At 45.0% G+C, this 21,913-nt stretch overlaps 1 protein-coding gene across 1 annotated transcript in view; it reads right to left on the reverse strand.

Moving 5' to 3' along the window:
• LOC143808568 (ribonuclease H1-like) overlaps positions 1-17,629 on the reverse strand; it is a 180,323-nt gene extending 162,694 nt beyond the window's left edge. The window contains exons 1-2 of the mRNA XM_077291379.1: positions 17,549-17,629; positions 12,761-12,804 (exon numbers count right to left, since the gene is read on the reverse strand). Coding sequence (XP_077147494.1) covers positions 12,761-12,804; positions 17,549-17,586 — 82 coding nt within the window. The 5' untranslated portion in view covers positions 17,587-17,629. The remainder of the gene's footprint in view (positions 1-12,760; positions 12,805-17,548) is intronic.
• Positions 17,630-21,913: the final 4,284 nt, after the last annotated feature.

Consider the following 21,913-nt stretch of genomic DNA (forward strand, 5'->3'; position numbering starts at 1 on the left):
GGTTTTGAGCACCTTGAGGGGTGCAGTTTTTAGAATGGTGTCACACTTGGGTATTTTCTATCACATAGACCCCTCAAAATGACTTCAAAATGTGATGTGGTCCCTAAAAAAAAAAAAAAGTGTTGTAAAAATGAGAAATTGCTGGTCAACTTTAAACCCTTATAACTCCCTAACAAAAAAAAACACCGGATTACGTACCGGTAATGCTCTTTTATAGAGCCACGACAGCACCCACTTGAGAGAGGGGATCCGCCCCTAGGAACAGGAAACCCTATGGAGAGATAAAAGGGGCGGTCCCCCTCGCTCCCACAGTTGGGTTACAGAGATTGCGAGGAACCGCCCACCAGATTAGTAGGCAATATGATTTCATCATTTATCATTAGTTAACTTAGTATGGCTAACTATAAGAACCAAAAAAAACACCCTTAATCGTGCTTTTATAAAAATAACTTAATAGGGTGGGAAGTAAAGGGGTGCTGTCGTGGCTCTATAAAAGAGCATTACCGGTACGTAATCCGGTGTTTTCTCTTCGCCACGACAGCACCCACTTGAGAGACTTTCAGAGATAGTCATTTGGGAGGGATTACAGTGTTAAGAACTGATCTACCAAAGGACAGGTCAGATGAAGAAGACAAATCCAATCTATAGTGATTATAGAATGTAGTAGGAGAAGCCCAGGTTGCGGCCTTACATATTAGTTCTATTGGAACTTCCGCACGCTCGGCCCAGGATGAGGCTATCGCCCGAGTGGAATGTGCTTTTACAGTCTCAGGCGGCTTCTCCCCTTTGGATGAATAGGCCAAACATATTGCATCCCGAATCCACCGAGATAAGGTACCCTTCGTGACTCCATCTCCTTTTCTATGGCCCTGGAAGGAAATAAAGAGAGCCCTGCTCTTCCTCCAGGCGCTAGTTCTATCTAAATAGGCTAATATGGCTCTTCTCACATCTAATGTGTGGTATTTTTGTTCTTCCTGATTCGTAGGGTTATCATAGAAGGAGGGGAGAAAAATCTCTTGTGACCTATGGAATTTAGTACATACTTTGGGCAAGTAGGAAGGGTCTGTTTTTAGGATAATTCTATCTGGAAATATAGACATAAACGGTGGATCTATTGATAATGCCTGTATGTCGCTTACTCTTCTAGCTGATACCAAAGCAACAAGAAGAGCTGTTTTGAAGGAAACATGTTTTATGTGAGCTGAATGTAGTGGCTCAAAGGGGTGGTCTGTTAGAGCTTCGAGGACCAGATTAACATCCCAAGGTGGTACATGGGGAATTTGGACTGTCTCTGACCTTTGGCAAGCTGCGATAAACCTAGCTACCCACCTGTCACCTGCAATATCGTGACCATATAAAGCACCAAGCGCAGAAATATGTACTTTTAGGGTACTGACTGCCAGACCTAAATCACGCCCTTTTTGAAGAAATTCTAGAATCATAGGGATATGAATTTTGTCTGATAGTGCTGTTGGGTAGAGGTTTAGAAATTTTTTCCACACTCTCACATAAATGGTTGTGGTGGATTTTTTCCTACTTAGTAGCAGAGTGTCAATTACTTTGTTAGAAAATCCTCTCCTTTTTAGCAGCTGCCTTTCAAATGCCAGGCTGTCAACCGTAGACCCTTCACTTGAGGGTGGTTGAAGGGGCCTTGAGAGAGAAGATCCTGATCCTCCGGAAGGATCCACGGGTCTGAGATCGACATGGCTCTCAGCCAGGAAAACCATGGCCTCTTGGGCCAAAATGGAGCTATTAAGATCACATGAGCTCTGTCTTCCCTTATCTTCCTGATCACTGTTGGAAGAAGTATTAGTGGGGGAAAGGCATATGCTTTCTGGAATGTCCATGGGACCTGCAGAGCATCGAAGATATCTGGATTGTCGGATCGGAATAGTGAAGCGAACCTTTTGACTTGTCTGTTGCGTCTTGTCGAAAAAAGGTCTATCTCGGGAGTGCCCCATTTTTTGACTATCATTAAAAAGATACGTCGGCTGAGAACCCACTCTCCTTGGCGAAGAGTGTGGCGGCTGAGAAAGTCCGCTTTTGGATTGTCGACTCCTCTCACGTGCAGTGCTGACAAGGATAGGAGGTGCTTCTCTGCTATGGATAGAATGTCGCCGGCTATAGACATGAGAGCTTCTGATCTTGTACCCCCTTGGTGATTTAAGTATGCCACTGCTGTCATGTTGTCTGAAAGGATTCTTGTATGCTTTCCGTGTAGCTGTGGAAGAAATTTACATATGGCATAATAGACAGCCTTCAGTTCTTTTTTATTAGAAGAATCGTTCGATTCTTCAAGAGACCACAGACCTTGAGCTATTTGATCTCCTAAGTGTGCTCCCCAACCACTAGGACTGGCATCGGTAAAGATTGTTCTTGAAGGATTAACCACCCAGGGAACCCCACTGGTAAAATGACTGATCTAACCACCAGGTAAGAGAATTTAACACGTCTGTTGGAAAAGACAATCGACTATCTAATTGGCCTTGTAATCTCTCTTCCTCTTGCAGAATATTATACTGTAATTTTCTACTATGGTATTGAGCCCATGGGACAGCCGGAATACACGATGTAAAAGAACCAAGAAGGGACATCCCTTCTCTTAGGGAAATTAGGGGGTTATTAATCACCGATTGTACTTTGTTGATAATCGCTATTTGTTTAGAGTCGGGAAGAAAGCACCTCTGACTTGTAGAGTCTAGAATAAGCCCCAGGAATGTTTGTCGAGTTGTGGGGGATAATCTGGACTTTTCCCAGTTTACTAACCACCCCAACTCTTGCAGGGAGGAAATTGTATCAAGTACTCGTTGATGGCATTGGGAAAAGGAGTTACCCACTATCAAGAGGTCATCTAAATATGGTATCACAAGTGTGTCTTTTAATCTCAAGTATGACATTACTTCCGACATTAATTTTGTGAAGACTCTCGGGGCTATTGATAGACCGAAGGGCATTGCTGTATATTGATAATGCCTTACTTGACCTCCCATCATAACTGCCACCCGAAGATATTGTTGATGTTCAATGAAGATTGGTAGATGATAATACGCATCTTTAAGGTCAAGCACTGCCATGAAGCAATGGGGAAACAGAAGCTTAATAGTTGATCGTATAGATTCCATTTTAAAGGTTTGGTTTTCTAAGAATACGTTTAGTCTTTTTAGGTTAATTATTGTTCTAAACGATCCGTCTGGTTTCGGAATCAAGAACAAAGGGGAATAAAAACCTTTTCCTTTTTGATGAAAAGGGACTTCCACTAGTACCCCTTTGGACAGGAGATTTATTATTTCTTGTTCTAAGGCCTCCTGTTGTGATTGAGACCTTAAGGAAGTCAATAAGAATGAGTCCGGAGGGACTCGGGCAAATTTTAATTTTAAACCCGTAGATATAAGGCTAGTTGCCCACGGGTTAGAGGTTATTGTCAGCCATTGTGACGAAAAGAAAGACAACCTACCACCAACGGGTAGATCTGTCCTAACGGGGTTTTTCCTCAGGTTTGAATGGACGCTTTCCGAAAAATGCTCCTTTCTGTTTAAAGTCTTTATTAGCCCAGCGGTCTTGGTTTTTATAGTCTTTTCTCCTATTAAACATGGGCTTTCGGAACGCTCTCCTGTAGGATGGAAGATAAGTGTTATTGGGGAACCCCTTCTTCCTCTCACCCGCTTTAGTTAGAATTTCGTCTAACTTAGTACCGAATAGGTACTCACCCTGGCATGGAAGACCACACAGTTTGGACTTTGTTTGGGGATCTCCTTTCCACCCCTTTAGCCATAAGGCTCGACGAGCCGCGTTAGTTAGACCTGCCGATTTGGCCGCCAGCCGTATGGAATCAGCTGAGGAATCCGCTAAAAAGGCTGTAGCTCCCCTAATTAACGGCAAGGAAGAGATTAGTCTATCTCGGGAAAGGCCGCTTTTTAATCCTTCTTCTAAATCATTCAACCAGACCAACATGGATCTGGCAGTACATGTGGCTGATATAGACGGCCTGAAGGCTCCAGTACAGGATTCCCATGCTCTTTTTAGGAGGGTATCGGCCTTCCGGTCCAGCGGGTCTTGTAAGGAGCCGGAATCTTCCACGGGTAGTAAAGATTTCCTAGAGGTGGAGGCCACAGCTGCATCCACCTTCGGGGCTTTCAACCATATGGAGAAATCTTCATCGTTAAAGGGATAGCGTCTTTTTGATGAAGACGGTAATCCTCTTTGTCCCTGGCTTTCCCACTCCTTTTTAATTACATTTTTTATTGCTGGAATTACAGGAAAGGAAGGTTTTTTCCTCTCTGACAGGCCTGCAAACATCACGTCCTGTGGGGTTTTAGGGGTTTTTGTGTCCTCAATACCCATGGTGTTGCAAACTGATTTTACTAGATTATCAATACTGTCTGTGGGAAAGCATGTATCTCTCTCATCATCTGAGGAAATGATCTTTTGGGAATCATCCGAATCTTTTTCAATATCAGAGGACTGTTCGGACCTAGGGGAATCATATTTTCTTCTACTCTCAAGAATTTTTTCTGAGCTCCGGAAGGCCCGCAATTCTTCCCTAATCATACTCCTTATATCTTCCGACCTTACTGAAGATTCCTCACGTAAGGTGGATTCGATGCAAGGTTGGCACAGCTTCTTTAAATAATTATCGGGGAGCGGCTGAGAGCATAACGCACATTGTATGTGTTTTGTTTTCCCCGTTCTTTTTGCCTAGGGAATATAGACAAAGAGGGGAAGTATAATCAGCCTAAAAGGGTACACACACTCACCCCGTGAGGTTGTTGTTACAATACCGGCTGATGAGGAGGAGACAAAGGCACAGATGGAACTGACCGGCCCGACTTTTTGCTTTTAGCAGAAGATCTGTGGCTGCTGCTTGTGCGGCTGACAGGTGTAATAGCGGTGACTTCAGATGAAGCCATCGCTGGGTCCTGTGGAGATGCCATGATGGACGCCGGAGGATCAGTGCCGGCGTCCTTTTCTAATGGGGGCCGCCATCTTGCTTCCTGCCGCACCCGGAAGTAACCGCTACATCCGGGTCGCGGCCATGCTGTATGCGCCTGCGCTCTCACCAGCCTCAGCGCAGGCGCCGTCTCTCCTGAGTCACCCCGGAAGTTTTGCGATACTGCTTCCGGGGGACAGTACACCGGACCCACGCTGCCTGCGCACCATCCGAGATGGCGCCGCAGGATCAACTTACCCCAGCGTTTTTGGTCTCCGCAGGTCCGCTGGGTGAATCTCCGTGAGCCAGGCGACTCCCCGGACCCGGCCTCACGGTACCTGCCAGCAGAGGGGGGAAGCTGCCATAGGACCCCCGACGCTGCTTCCAGCTTCTGGAGCCCTTGCCGTCCCATAAAGGTAAACTGCGCAAGCGGCATCCAGGCTGGGCATCCTCTTCTCTCCAAGGGTCTCCCGTAGGAACAGGAAACCAACTGTGGGAGCGAGGGGGACCGCCCCTTTTATCTCTCCATAGGGTTTCCTGTTCCTAGGGGCGGATCCCCTCTCTCAAGTGGGTGCTGTCGTGGCGAAGAGAAAAGAATGATTTTGGTTCTAAAATAGTGCTGATGTTAAGTAGACATGTGGGAAATGTTAGTTATTAAGTATTTTGTGTGACATATCTGATTTAAAGGGCATAAAAATTCAAAGTTGGAAAATTGCGAAATTTTCAAAAAAATATCAAAGTAGTGTTACCACTAACATGAAGTACAATCTGTCACGAGAAAACAATGTCAGAATCATCAAGATCCGTTGAAGCGTTCCAGAGTTACAACCTCATAAAGGGACAGTGGTCAGAATTGTAAAAATTGGCCTGGTCATTAACGTGCAAACCACCCTTGGGGGTAAAGGGGTTAAGCACCATTTTCCAAGACCTGTAGCATCTCCATTATTCATGATCTGGGACTGGATGAGGGCCTATTTTTTGTGCGATGGAGCTTACATTTTTATTGATACAATATCTGGTTTAGATACAATGTTTTGATTGCCCGTTATTGCAATGTAGCAGTGACCCCCCAAAAAAGCATTAAGCTACTAACGGGTAGCGGCATTTTTCGGAGGACCATGACAGCACTACGAGAGAGAGGGGATCTGCCCTTAAGGAACAGGAAACCTACAGATACAAAAAGGGCGGCACCTCTCCCATGCATCAGTTGTATTTCAGAGCCTTGAGAGGACTACCGCGGTTAGTGGCATACAAACATACATTATATACATTTCGAAAACGAAATTTTTTTTATTAAATTGAAGCTAGACACCATATGTGAAATCTACATAATATATACAAATTAGGAAATGCAACCCCCACGTGAAATAGGGAGGGAACTAAGGGTGCTGTCATGGTCCTCCGAAAAATGCCGCTACCCGTAAGTAGCTTAATGCTTTATTCGGACTCCCATGACAGCACTACGAGAGATTTACAGAGATGTAAGCTACCTTAGGGAGGGACTATAGCCTGCAGCACCCTTAACCCGAAGGTGAGATCAGAGGAGGACCCCAAATCCAACCGATAGTGCTTAAAGAACGTGGAAGGGGATGGCCAAGTGGCCGCCTTACATATTTGTTCCACCGACACTCCAGATCTTTCTGCCCAGGATGACGCCATGGCTCGGGTGGAATGTGCCTTTAGATTCTGCGGAGCTGGCCCCCCACCCGCTGTATAAGCCATAGAAATAGTTTCCCTAATCCATCTAGCCAGTAAATATTTTGACACTCTACACCCTTTCTTTGGACCTTAGAAGGAAAGAAGCAGTGCCTCATCCTTCTTCCAACTATTGGTGACTGAAATATACTGTAGGAGAGATCTCCTAACGTCTAGAGTATGAAGCTCCTGCTCTTTAGGATTGGATGGATTAGGAACAAAAGATGGTAAAACTATTTCCTGCGACCTATGAAACCTTGTTGCTACCTTCGGTAGATATGCTGGGTCTGGTCTAAGGACTACTCTGTCAGACAGGAACTCTGTATATGGGGGAAGCCTGGAAAGTGCCTGGATATCCCCTACCCTGCGAGCTGAGGTTATGGCAATCAGGAAGGCTGTTTTAAGTGTCAACATTTTAATCGAGGCCTCGTGTAGAGGTTCAAAGGGGGGTTTTGTTAGTGAGGATAGAACTAAATTTAAATCCCACGGAACCGATCTATCTTTATACACTGGTCTAGTTCTACAGACCGCCTTCATAAACCTCGCTATCCAATAGTTGTTAGCTACATTACAGGAAAACAGGGCACCCAGAGCTGAGACCTGTACTCTAAGGGTACTAGTAGAGAGTTTTAGCTCAAACCCCTTCTGTAGAAACTCTAAGATTTGTTGTATTGGCACCCCTTCTTGGATATTAAATTTAGAAACGGACAAGAACTTCCTCCAAGTCCTAGAGTAGATTTTTGTAGTTATTTGCTTTCTACTCTTTAGGAGCGTTTCTACCAGGTTCGGAGAGAAGCCTTTATCTATTAACAGTGACCGTTCAAACTCCACGCTGTTAAATGGAGCGCTGCCACTTGTGGATGGGAGATTGGTCCCTGAGAGAGTAAATTCGGGATCTCTGGCAGTACCCAGGGATCCGATACAGACATCGTCCTGAGCCAGGCAAACCAGGCTCTTCTGGGCCAAAAGGGGGCAATAAATAAGGATAACCTTTGCTCGATCTTCTCTGATTTTTCTCACCACTAGAGGAATCAGATTCAGTGGTGGGAAGGCATAGGCCAGCGGAAAATCCCATTTTATTAGAAAAGCGTCCACCGCCAGGGGATTTTCCCTGGGATTCAGAGAGCAAAAAAGTTTTACTTTCCTGTTATCTCTGGTGGCGAACAGGTCCACCACTGGTTGACCCCATCTGTGGCTGATACGGTTGAAAATGTCTTTGTTGAGAGACCATTCTCCTTGTCTTAGCGTGTTTCGACTTAGGAAATCTGCTGTTATATTTTCCTTTCCTTTGATGTGGAGAGCCGTCAAAGATTGAAAATTGAGCTCTGCCACCTGGAACTAGCGATCCGTGATCTGCATTAAAGTCTCGGAACGTGTTCCCCCTTGCCGGTTTATGTAGGCGACTGCCACTCTGTTGTCCGACAGAATTCTGACGTGCTGGCCCTGTAGATATATGAGGAATTCTTTAACAGCCAATTCGATTGCCAACAATTCCCTCTGATTGGATGAGAATGTTATGAAGGGTTCCCATTGTCCCTGAACCACCATGTCCCCCATATAAGCTCCCCACCCCGAAGAGCTGGCATCTGTGGTTATTACTTGGGTGACATTTACTATCCAGGGCACCCCTGCTGACAAATTCTGTATGTCTAACCACCACCTGAGGGAGTTCAGTGTTATAGGCCCCAACGTTAATTTCCCATTTAATACGCCATTTAGGGCTCTGTCATGGAATAAAACTTCTTTTTGCAGGGATCTGGTGTGTAACTGAGCCCACTTAACAGCGGGGATGCAAGATGTGAGTGACCCCAGTAGGGACATTGCTTGCCTAAGTGTCATGGAGGGTGTTTTAATTGCTTTTAACACAACTCTGGATTAGCGCTATTTTTTCCCCAGGGAGAAGACACTGCTGTGTTACAACTCAAATTCAAATTTAACCCCAGGAATTTTTGCATATTTAGAGGCTGTAACTTAGATTTTTCAAAGTTTATGATCCAACCTAGACGTTCTAGTTTAGCTTTAGTAATTTCCCATTGTGACAGACAGTGATCCACTGAGTTCCCGACAATGAGAAAATCGTCTAAGTAGGGGATTATAAGGACATTTGACTCCCTTAAATGCACCATGACCTCTGCGATTATTTTAGTGAACACTCTAGGAGCAGAGGTTAACCCAAAGGGGAGTGCCCTGAACTGAAAATGTTGAATCCTACCCTCCATTATCAGTGCTACTCTCAGGTATTGTTGAAAATCAGCATGAATGGGTACATGATAGTAGGCATCTTTCAAATCCACTACTACCATAAAACAATTTTCAAAGAGCATTTTTATTGTTGAATTGATGGACTCCATTTTGAAAGTATGCTTTACCAGAAACTTATTGAGACCTTTAAGATTAATAATGGTTCTATAAGTATTATCTGGTTTTTGGATTAGGAAGAGGGGGGAGTAAAACCCCTTCCCTGTCTGAGAATATGGTACTTCCACCAACACATTTTTAGAACAAAGAGTCCTCACTTCCTCTTCGAGGGCAAACTGTTCAGTGGGAGATGAGCGCCAGGGTGTAAGCTTGAACTTGTCCTGTGGAGCCTGGACAAACTCAAGTTTGAGACCATGGGAAACAGTGTCTTTTATCCAAACGCTGTTTGTGATTTCTGACCATGCTGCTGAGAAATGCAACAGTCTCCCTCCCACTGGGATTGCTAGTCATTGTTCTTGTTTGTTTTCCGTCGGGTTACGGCGAAACATGAGACCTGTACCTCGTTTTCGCTTATCGTCCCATCTGGATCGATCTCTGCCCGGTGAGAAGGCGCGTTTCCCTCCCCGACTGAACCTTCTTTTGTTGAAGGGACGACGGTATGCATTGAAGGTATTGGGAAACTTTTTCTTATCGTCACCTGCCTTCTCCAGGAGTTCATCCAGGGTAGGCCCGAATAAATACTCGCCTTTACAAGGGATAGCGCAGAGCTTTGCTTTCGCCTGCATATCCCCAGGCCAGCATTTTAACCATAGGGCTCTCCTTGCAGCATTAGACAGCCCCGCTGCTCTAGCTGCTAATTTAACGGAGTCAATTGAGGCATCTGATAAAAAGGCCGCGCCCTCCTGGATTACTGGTAATGCTGCGAGAATAGAGTCTCTAGAGGCCCCTTGTCTTAATTGGGACTCTAACTGGTCTAGCCAGACCATCATTGACCTCGCCGTGCATGTTGACGCCACCACAGGTCTTAAGGAACCGGCTGCCATTTCCCAGGTTCCCTTTAAGAAGGTATCCACCTTCCTATCTAGGGGGTCTTTAAGCGTTCCCATATCCTCAAACGGGAGAGAGGATCGCTTCGCTACCTTGGCAATTGCTGCATCCAGTTTTGGGGCTTTTTCCCAGCTACCTACTGCTGGGTCGTCAAAGGGATACCTTCGCTTCTGTGCAGGTGGTAAGGAACCTTTCCTCTCCGGTTTTTTCCACTCTCTGTTGATAAGTTCTTGTATCTTTTCATTCAGAGGGAAAACTCTACGCTTTCTTTGATCTAACCCACTGATCATCATCTGTTCTTTAGACAGTTGAGGCTTGGGTTCTGTTATACCCATTGTGCCTCTGACCGCTTTTATTAACTTGTCTATTCTCTCCAAGGGTAAACAAAACCGAGCAGCGTCTTCTTCCGAGGAGGAGGATGATGCTGCTGAATCGTCCGATTCTACGCTCTTTTCCTCCACCGACGAATCCGATGACCACTGAGTTTTCCGTTTAGGGGCTCCTGACTGTGAAAGGCCCTTAATGGACTGCTTAACCTCCATCCTAACCATTTCCTTCAGACTGGCCGCAATAGAAGAGGATTCTTCTGCTACCTGAGGGGGCAAGTAAGGCAAGCTAGTCTAATGAACTAATGCCATGACCCCCTCCCCCTCTTCCCAGACCTCACCGTCTGCTGGATACAGGGGTCACATAGCTTTTTAGGGCATGAGTCAGGCAAGGGAACCCCGCAGATGGCACATTCCCTATGCTTGGTTTTACTGGTGTTTTTCTTCCCCTGTGAAAACATATACGGGGGGAAACTAATCACTGAGTGAACATTCTCGAAGATCACTTACCAGTGGATGCCCACACCCAGAAAGCTACCGAAGTACGAGGGGGATTTTTCCTGGCTGACGCTCCAGACCCCTGTCTGGAGGAGCTTCTGTGGCCAGATCCATCGCTCTTTTTTCCATGCTCCTTCTCCACAGGCTTCTGAGGTGCTTCGTCCAGCAGCAGAGGCTGCTGATCCTGATCGGACTCCATCCTGATTTGGAGGCCAGAAGCAAGGAATGCACGTTTGGCGACCGATATATAGCCCCTCCTTCGGTCAGCGTACTCGCGCCGCGCTTTCCGGTTGCTCTCCTCCCCCCCTGCAGCTGCAGGGGATCAGCCGACACCTGAGGGTGATCGGCGCACACTTTCCGGTGGGCACTGCCATCTTGGAGCCCCTGCGCATGCGCAGAAGCTCCGCGACCCGGAAGTCACCGCCGGCTCCGCCCTCCGACGTCACCCTGAGTCCACAGCGCTTCCTGTCAGCGCTGTGAACAGCGTGGGACGCCGAGGCTTCGCCAGGAGACTCCGGGCGGCGCCACCACGATGCCGCCGGTCCCACAGAGGCGCCCACAGTATTACAGGGAGGGGAACCGTCATACTCACCACGCGCCGGCTCCGGAGACAGGACACCCCCTGGCGACTGCTCCACGCTGAATAGCCACTGCCGTGCCGCCCTGCCAGGGCCACCGTGACTACTACAGGTACTCCGCACCGGCCGAGGTAGGAGACCCCCTCGCTACCAGAATCGGTCCGGCCGGCCTGGAAATCCTCAGAGAGATCTTCTGTAGGATCCAGTCCCTTAAGGAACAGGAAACAGACTGATGCATGGGAGAGGTGCCGCCCTTTTTGTATCTGTAGGTTTCCTGTTCCTTAAGGGCGGATCCCCTCTCTCTCGAAGTGCTGTCATGGGAGTCCGAATAAAACACGCTTAATTCTGACGTTTTTAATTTTTTCTCATTACGCTGTTTAGCGATTGGGTTAATTTAAACTGATAACGATGTTCAATTCTGATAATGGGACTGAATCTAACACTGGGATTTAGGACTCACTACATGGACACAGCTTGAACCTCCACCAGGTCACTAAGGCTACCTTCACATTTCAGTCTTTCCTCTGCCATCGCAATACGTCGATTTTTGAAAATGCAGGATGCTGCAAAAAAAATTTTTCCCATAGACTTGTATTAGCGACTTATGCACTCACGTTTTGTCCGCCGGGCACTGGATCCTGCGAAATGTGACGGCCCGTCTTTTGCAAAAAACATTCAAGGGAACGTTTTTCTGTACGTTGTATCCAGTGTTTCTGACTGCGCATGCCCAGCAGGAAACCTTGCACTCACTCTTTCCTCCCCGGGACTACAGACGGAATTGTGAAAGGACAAACTTCCGTCGGTACGTCACGCCGATGCTTTGCGACAGGCGAGTACCGACGCACATGTGAAAGTAGCCTAAGCCATCACTACCACCACCTATATATTTGTGGCAAAAAGTTTCATTTGCTTTCCCTGGCTTATCTTTAGGAAGCATCACCCCATACACCCTGTGCACAAGTGTCTTTAAATGTTGTGCTCTTGTCTCAGTTATTCATTTGTAAACTCGCCCGAAAAAGGAGCCCCTGTGCTCTGAAAGCTGCAAACAATTCTGGTTTGCCAATACATTTGACATTAAAAGTATATATGTTGATTTTTCTGGCTAACAGTACCACAATACAACTTTTTGTTGTACATCAATTCTTACTCCAGATAGGGGGGATGATGTAAAAAGTAGAAAATAAACTCTAAACTGTCATTCAAAGATACAAAAATTTTCATCCAACTTTGAGCAACACCCCGATAAATCTGGTGCAAATTATGACAACATGGTTACAAACAAACATTTCTAATGATGAATTCCTCAGTAACTTATAAACTCATTCCACACATGTGACTGAGGTTGTTGTTATTCAGATTCATGGATTTCCACAAACCAAATCAGATAAATGGGAGAGGTGCAAATTGCAATAAATCTGTCACATGTGAATAGACCCTATTCGCTGGGTACACGCGTTGAATGCTGAGACATTAGGAAAGTTCATCCCTACCGTGCTGCCTGTAGCTTCCAGATGAAGAGTAGTTCCTGGGTTCCCTGCAATAGCAAAGCACAACATTAATTTAACCCCTTCAAGACCTTGCCCTTTTCCGTTTTTCACTCCCCTCCTTCCCAGAGCCATAACTTTTTTATTTTTCCGTCAATATGGCCATATGAGGGCTTATTTTTTGCGGGACAAGTTGTACTTTTGAACAACATCATTGGTTTTGCATGTTGTGTACTAGAAAACGGGAAAAAGATTCCAAGTGCGGTGAAATGGCAATAAAAGTGCAATCCCACACTTGTTTTTTTTTGTTTGGCTTTTTTGCTAGGTTCACTAAATGCTAAAACGGACCTGCCATTTGGATTGTCCAGGTCATTATGAGTTCACAGACACCTAACATGTCTAGGCTACGTTTTATCTAAGTGGCAAAAAATTCCAAACTTTGATAAAAAAAAAAAAAAAGTGCAATTTTCCGATACCCGTAGCATCTCCATTTTTTCGTGATCTGGGATCAGGTGAGGGCTTATTTTTTGCGTGCCGAGCTGACGTTTTTAATTATACCATTTTGGTGCAGATACATTCTTTTGATCGCCCGTTATTGCATTTAAAAAAACAATTCTGGTGTTTCAAATTTTTTTCTCGCTACGCTGTTTAGCGATCAGGTTAATGCTTTTTTTTTTTTTATTGATAGATCAGGAGACTGAACACGGCGATACCAAATGTGTAGGTTTGAAATTTTTTTTGTTTTATTTTGAATGGGGCGATTTAAACTTTTATATTTTTTTTAAACTTTTTTTCTTTCCACTTTTGCCATGCTTCAATAGCCTCCATGGGAAGCTAGAAGCTGGCATAGCCTGATGGGCTCTGCTACATAGCGCAATCATCAGATCGCTCCCATGAAGCTGAATTACAGGCTTACTATGAGCACCGACCACAGGGTGGCGCTCACAGCAAGCTGTCATCAGCAACCATAGAGGTCTCAAGGAGACCTCTGGTTGCTATGCCGACACACTGCTGACCCCCGATCATGTGACAGGGGTCGGCGATGCGCACATTTCCGGCCCGATGGCCGGAAGCACTGGTTAAATGCTGCTGTCAGCGTTTTGACAGCGGCATTTAACTAGTTAAAAGCAGCGAGTGAATCGCAATTTCACCCGTCGCTATTGCGGGCACATGTCAGCTGTTCAAAACAGCTGACATGTCCCGGCTTTGATGCGGGCTCACCGCATCAAAGCGGGGGTACCGACCTCTGCAGTAATAGTACGGTGGAGGTTGGTAAGGGGTTAATCACAGGTCTCATGTGTCAAGGTTGAACATACACTGAAATCCTGTCCTGAAAACAAACAGCCTTCATGTCCAGAGCTAGCCAGCTTTAAAGGGAATCTGTCGTGTCCCCAAACCCCATTTGCCTACAGATGCAAAGTAAAACTATATTAACCTGCAGGTTACAGGCGTTCTGAACCTGCACCAAGAGCCTCCGCCACTGGGATGAAAGGAACTTTACTCCCCCAGAAGCAAGTGTAGAGAGCAGCTGTAATCGCTTCGGGCACGGACACCAGGGTCCGCATTAGGGCCGGCTGTCAGTCAGTGCCGAGTCATGGTTACAGCTGTTGCTCTATACACAGAACGTTAGTTGACACCGTGCCAGAGCCATCCCAATGACTGAACGCCAAACGCTGCTGGGGAGGATAAAGTACAATTCCTCCAGGCAGCGGGGCTCAGTGCAGGTGCCAGGCAAGCTCAGAATGCTATTAACCTACATATTAACCCTATATCTACAGGCTACAGGTTTTTTGCATGTGACTGGTTCCCTTTAATAGTATTACAATGCTGTTCGGCCACCACACTAAAAGTGCGACTATTGGGAATACATTTTATTCCTCCCGAGACCCAACGGCTTTCAGTCATAAAGGCCGGCCCGGAGAAGGTGCAGTCACCACTCAGTTTACAGTGAGCTACGGATGTAAGCATGCCCTGGGACTTTGATGGACAGCTCACGGTGCAGGCAATCTGTGCAGAACCAGCTGTTAAACTACTTGTCTGCATCTACAGCTCAAAATTCTGTAAAGTGACTGAAGTCGCTCAGGGCAGGCGACAACTTCCGAGAGGAATAAAGTTTCTTGTTCTGGGAGGGAGAACGAAGTGTGGCGACTGGACAGCATTGTAATGCTATTAACCTGCAGATTAACCCCATCTTTGTAGGTTAAGAGTCTGGGGACATGACTGGTTTCCTTTAATTTAGCCAAAAATATGGAGAATATTAAAAGGGTTTTCCACAACTAGGACAACCTCTTCTCATTTCCCACACTTGACTTGGATAAAATAAAAAAGCCTACTGAGCTGGCGCCATTCCAGTGGTGTCGTGACACGTTACTCCGGCACCCAGTCAGCTCTGGCGCCACTGTCCCCACCTTCATACTAAATTAACATGAAGAAGTCAGATTTCATGTTCAAAACATCTGAAGGCGGACACCGTGATGCCAGCGCTGACTGGGCACCAGGGACACGTGTCACAACGCCGCATCACAGGTCTGCTGACAGCGCAGGCATGCATAAGGCTGCCGTCACACTAGCAGGATGTGGTCAGTATTTTACATCAGTATTTGTAGCCAAAACCAGGAGTGGGTGATAAATGCAGAAGTGGTGTAATGTTTCTATGATTACATCACTTCTGCATTTATCACCCTCTCCTGGTTTTGGGCTTACAAATACGGATATAAAATACTGACCAAATACTGCTAGTGTGATGGCAGCCTAAGCTTCATTTATTTTATCTGGGTCAAGTGAGGGAAATGAGAAGGGGTTGTCCTAGCAGTGGACAACCCCTTTAGGCCGGTTTCACACGTCAGTGGCTCCGGTACGTGAGGTGACAGTTTCCTCACGTACTGGAGACACTGACACACGTAGACCCATAAAAATCAATGCATCTGTGCAGATGTCATTGATTTTTTGCGGACCGTGTCTCCGTGTGCCAAACACGGAGACATGTCAGTGTTCGTGGGAGCGCACGTATTACACGGACCCAATAGAGTCAATGGGTCCGTGTAAAACACGGACCTCACACGGACATTCTCCGTCTGGGGTCCGTGTGCGTGCAGGAGACAGCGCTACAGTAAGCACTGTCCCCCCCACATGGTGCTGAAGGGGGACCCGGGTAAGTTTTTTTCTGACCAGCGGGGGGGCGCACAGGGGGTGGGGGGGCGGCGGACACATAGATCTTTATTTTAAACACTATTATTCATATTTTCTCTGCAGCAAACGCTGCTACAGGGAACATATGAATCGCGGCTTCAGCATGATGCAGAGTGGGCGGCACACATGTGCCGCACGTATGGCCTCCGTGAGTTCCAAGGCACACGGACACGGATAACTCCGGTACCGATTTATTCCGGTACCGGAATTATCTGGACGTGTGGGACAGCCCTTAAGGACATATTTACTCAGGTTGTAATCAGTGAAGATTTCACATCCAGAAATTCTGTTGCGTACTACAGAATAAGATGTGACAAAATCTCTTCCACTAGTCACGGAGAAAATCCAGTGTAAACTTAACAATGGTGCGGATTTGATATCTGCAGCTTATTAATTTACTGTATGTTGTGGATTTTCACTGTGTAAAATCTGTGGCTAGCATTAACGTAGCCGAAACTGCCATGATTTGTTCATTTTGCAGTAGATATGTCCTGTGTGCGTTATACATGTTAAGACTGACAAAGCATACGGGATTGTCAGTGATGGTCGGGCAGGTTTTGTGGCCATCTAAGGGCATGTGCACATGATCAGTAAACGATGCAGGTTGGACGCTGCGTACTTGCACAACATCCAGCTGTTACTGCATAGTGGATGAAATCCCACGTGCACTATGTGTCCAGAGACGCCCGTGGCTTACCTGCGGAGACTGACATGCAGCGTGTGTCTCCAGACTGCAGTATGCTGATTTCTCAGACAAGAGTCTCCGCAAGAGAAATTTCACCCCAACAGCTGTCACTCGGGCACCCACAATCCTCAGCACAAACCCAAGCACCCTCAGCAAATTCAAGTAAATTACTCATCACTACTAAAAAAATAAAAGGGAACCTATCAGGTCCCCAATGCCCTCCAAAACAGCAGCATTCAGTCATATGTGAGTGATTACACTGCCTCCCTAACCTGCCCTATAAACAGGGAAATAAAGGCTTTAAAACAAACATTAATAGCCTCCACTTTCCTTCTGCTAATGAAGTTGGGAAATGGGTCACATATGAGACATCCTGTCAGATGAAAGTGACCTATATGGCTTTCCACAACTTCCAGCCACAGTGACCTCTGCACGTTGGCAAACAAGGTGGAGGCTGAAAAGGAATGGATTTATTTTTTTATTTTTTTTTAAATACCCAAAGCACATTGCACAGATTTTTACAGTAAACGAATCCAATAACAGAACATGAAATGGGCCAAACATTTTGTAAGTCTACTTAGTTTTTTTACAGTAACTGTTCTATAAATCTGGGAAAAGTACCAAGCTCAGTGTGCACCACTTGTAAAGATGGCACATTAATTTCCACCTCATCATGTATAGCTGGTGCAATAAATAAAGCCTGAGTACTGAACATGAGCTATGTACTACTATTTATTTAGCCCTTCCCACATGCCCGATTTCCTGCTCACGATATATATATATATATATATATATATATATATATAGATATATATATATTAACCTAATCCACCCACAGCTACTGAGCAGGCAGAGCTACAGTAAAGTCTCTGCCCCCTCGCAGTGGTACCTAGCTAACAGTCATGGCCCCGGCTCCTCACCAGTTCCTGTAGGATCCTTGCTGACGTCTTCCAGACATGGCGATGAGCTGTGAGAAGACGGCTTTCCAATACTGGCCGGCGATGAGTGATGGGCCCCTCAGCTCCAGGCTTTATATAGGGGCGGACATTGCACCTGACACGTGTGAGGGGGAGTCTCCTGTCATCTCCAATAAGTATAATGGCTTCCTAAACCACTATGCCAAAATAATATTGTCAGCCAGGGCAGGAAAATGGTCTCAGCTCCGAAAACAACTCCTGATTCAATGATAAATATATTCATCCATTAAAGTGCTGTTCTCAGATTCTTTAGTGGATAAATTGCTAAGTGCCTGTAAAAAAACACTAGACACATTGCAAATGGCTTCTTGTTAAAGGGGTTTTCTGAGGAGAACGAGAATAGCATTGAGAGAAGGGACAGAATCTAGTCAGGACACAAGTGTTCAAATGGAGCTCACCCCTCATGCTGGGAATACAGGAGAATCGTGACAGTGTGCGCGTTGCACAATCACCGCTCCTCAGGCTCTGTTCACACACAAGTGACTGCAGACTTTTCATATCACTTTAGAAATCCTTTTTAATTATTTTTTTTTACTCCCTTTCATGCAAAGGCCATATTTATTTTTTTACATTCAATCAGTCCGTATGAGGATTTTTTATTTCTTACGGGGTTTTCTTTTTAACATTTATTTGACCATATGAAAATCCAAGTGCTATGAAAATGCGAAAATAAATGTACATAATTCCAACATTGTTTTTTAGAGGGGATATCCGGCACTTAGTGAAAAACAAAGAATTTGCCTAAGCGCTAACAGGTAGGGAGTTGCTACCTTCTTGCCTGTTGTGCCGAGCACCATTCATCGCTGGTGACCGCTCCTGCTGGGGATTCAGCTGCCTCTGCTGATGTTACGTCCACAGAGCGTAGTTTTCGTTTCCACTTCACTCTGCTGATGTGCAGGACTTTGGCTTCATTCTGATTGACAGCTGGATTTACGCTGCCTAACTGGGGAGCCAACTGTCAATCAAAATGACGTTGGAAGTTGTGCCCCATTGACAGAGCAGAGTGGAAAAGAAAATGTCGCCCTGTCAACGTTATATAACAACTGCAGAGGCAGCTGAATCCCCAGCAGAAGCGCCTTGTGCCGGCGATGAATGGCACGAAAAACAACAAGCAGGGAGATAGCAACTACCTGCCTGTTAGTGCTTGGGGACATGTTTTGTTTTTCGCAAAGTTCCGGTTGTACCAGTTAACCCCTTCACGCCACCGCCCTTTTTCGATTTTGGCATTTTCGTTTTTCGCTTCCCTCCTTCCCAGAGCCATAACTTTTTTATTTTTCCGTCAATATGGCCATGTGAGGGCTTATTTTTTGCGGGACGAGTTGTACTTTTGAACGACACCATTGGTTTTACCATGTCTTGAAAACAACATGAAGAAAAAAACACCTCCACACTGCTGCAATTCATTAGACTCTGATCTCTTCAACCCTTTATATTATGGCCGTAATGATATTGCCCCATATACTATTAGGGTGCTGCATCCAAAAACAGTGCATAACAATCCATAGAAAAAGTAAAAAAGGTGGAGCGCACTTACCCAAGTAGAATAGTCACAATTTTATTCGGACATATAACAATACAGCAGGGAGGGATGTGAAAACAAGCGGACAACGGCCATTTCGTGCACACAGCACTTCAACGGGTCCTAGCCAAACGGGCTACTTTTTCTATGGATTGTTTACCATGTCTTGTACTAGAAAATGGGAAAAAAATTCCAAGTGTGGTGAAATTGCAAAAAAAGTGCAATCCCACACTTGTTTTTTGTTTGGCTTTTTTGCTAGGTTCACTAAATGCTAAAACTGACCTGATATTATGATTTTCCAGGTCATTACGAGTTAGACGGCATAACAAGAAAAAAATTAAAATGCCAGAATTCCGTTTTTTTTGTCGACGCAACATTGGATTAAAACGGGCGACCAAAAGATTGTATCTGCATCAAAATGTGATCATTAAAAATGGCAGCTCGGCGTGCAACAAATAAGCCCTCACCCAACGGAAATCACAAAAAATGGAGACGCTACAGGTATTGGAATATGGGGCAACTTTTTTTTTAACAAACTTTGAATTTTTTTTTCACCACTTAAATAAAAAAGCACCACCGAGACATGTTTGGTGTCTATGAACTCATAATGACCTGGAGAATCACAATGGCAGGTCAGTTTCAGCATTTAGTGAACATGGTTAAAAAAAAACAAATGTGGGATTGCACTTTTTTTTGCAATTTCACAGCACTTGGAATTTCTTTCCCGTTTTCCAGTACATGATATTTTAAAACCAATGGTGATGTTCAAAAGTATAACATGTCCTGCAAAAAAACAAGCCCTCACATGGCCCTTTTGACTAAAAAAAACAAAAGTTATAGCTCTGGAAAGAAGGGGAGCAAAAAAAGAAAATGCAAAAGCAAAAATACCTCTGGTCGTTAACGCTTCTTTCACACTAGCGTCGGGCCGAGGTTACCGACGCTAGCGTTGTATACGTCGCACAACGGGGGCAGCGGATGCATTTTTCCAGCGCATCCGCCGCCCCATTGTGAGGTGCGGGGAGGTGGGGGCGGAGTTCCGGCCGCGCATGCGCGGTCGGAAAAAGCGGACCGTCGTCAGCAAAAAACGTTACATGTAGCGTTTTTTTGTGCTGACGGTCCGCCAAAGCAAAACGCATCTGTCGCAGGACGGATGCGACGTGTGGCAATCCGTCGCAATGCGTCGCTAATGCCAGTCAATGGACAAAAAACGCATCCTGTAAGCACTTTTGCAGGATGCATTTTTTGTCCAAAACGACGCATTGCGACGGAGGACAAAAAACGCCAGTGTGAAAGTAGCCTAAGGGGTTAAGCGGTGAAACCAATCCAAACTTCAGTAAAAAAAAAAGAAAAAAAAGGCGCCATTTTCCGAGACTTGTAGCGTCTCCATTTTTTGTGATTTAGGGCTGGGTGAGGGCTTTTTTTTGTGCGCCAAGCTTACGTGTTTATTCATACCATTTTGGTGTAGATACGATCTTTTCATTGCCCTTAATCGCATTTTATTGCAATGTAGTGGCAACCTAAAAAACTTAATTCTGGAGTTTTTACTTTTTTTCTCGTTACGCCATTTAATGATCGGGTTAATTCTTTTTTTATATTGATAGATTGGGCAATTCCAAAAGCGGCGATACCAAATATGTGCATGATTGAGTTTTTTGTTATTGTTTTATTTTGAATCGGGCGAAAGGGAACTGATTTGAACTTATATTTTTCTTATATTTTTAACCCCTTCACCCCCAAGGGTGGTTTGCACGTTAATGACCGGGCCAATTTTTACAATTCTGACCACTGTCCCTTTATGAGGCTATAACTCTGGAACGCTTTGACGGATCTTGGCGATTCTGACACTGTTTTCTCGTGACATATTGTACTTCATGTTAGTGGTAAAATTTATTCGATATAACTTGCATTTATTTGTGAAAAAAACGAATATTTGGCGAAAATTTTGAAAATTTCGCAATTTTCCAACTTTGAATTTTTATGCCCTTAAATCACAGACATATGTCACGCAAAATACTTAATAAGTAACATTTCCCACATGTCTACTTTACATCAGTACAATTTTGGAACCAAAATTTTTTTTTGTGACGGAGTTATAAGGGTTAAAAGTTGACCAGCAATTTCTCATTTTTACAACACCATTTTTTTTTAGGGACCACATCTCATTTGAAGTCATTTTGAGGGGTCTATATGATAGAAAATACTCAAGTGTGACACCATTCTAAAAACTGCACCCCTCAAGGTGCTCAAAACCACATTCAAGAAGTTTATTAACCCTTCAGGTGTTTCACAGGAATTTTTTGAATGTTTAAATAAAAATGAGCATTTAACTTTTTTTCACACACAATTTATTTCAGCTCCAATTTGTTTTATTTTACCAAGGGTAACAGGAGAAAATGGACCCCCAAAGTTGTTGTACAATTTGTCCTGAGTACGCTGATACCCCATATGTGAGGGTAAACCACTGTTTGGGCGTATGGCAGAGCTCGGAAGGAAAGGAGCGCCATTTGACTTTTCAATGCAAAATTGACTGGAATTGAGATGGGACGCCATGTTGCGTTTGGAGAGCCCCTGATGTGCCTAAACACTGAAACCCCCTACAAGTGACACCATTTTGGAAAGTAGACCCCCTAAGGAACTTATCTTGATGTGTGGTGAGCACTTTGACCCACCAAGTGCTTCACAGAAGTTTATAATGCAGAGCCGTAAAAATAAAAAATCATATTTTTTCACAAAAATGATCTTTTTGCCCCCAATTTTTTATTTTCCCAAGGGTAAGAGAAGAAATTGGA

This window comes from Ranitomeya variabilis, chromosome 2 (assembly GCF_051348905.1).
Source record: "Ranitomeya variabilis isolate aRanVar5 chromosome 2, aRanVar5.hap1, whole genome shotgun sequence".
Lineage (NCBI taxonomy): Eukaryota > Metazoa > Chordata > Amphibia > Anura > Dendrobatidae > Ranitomeya > Ranitomeya variabilis.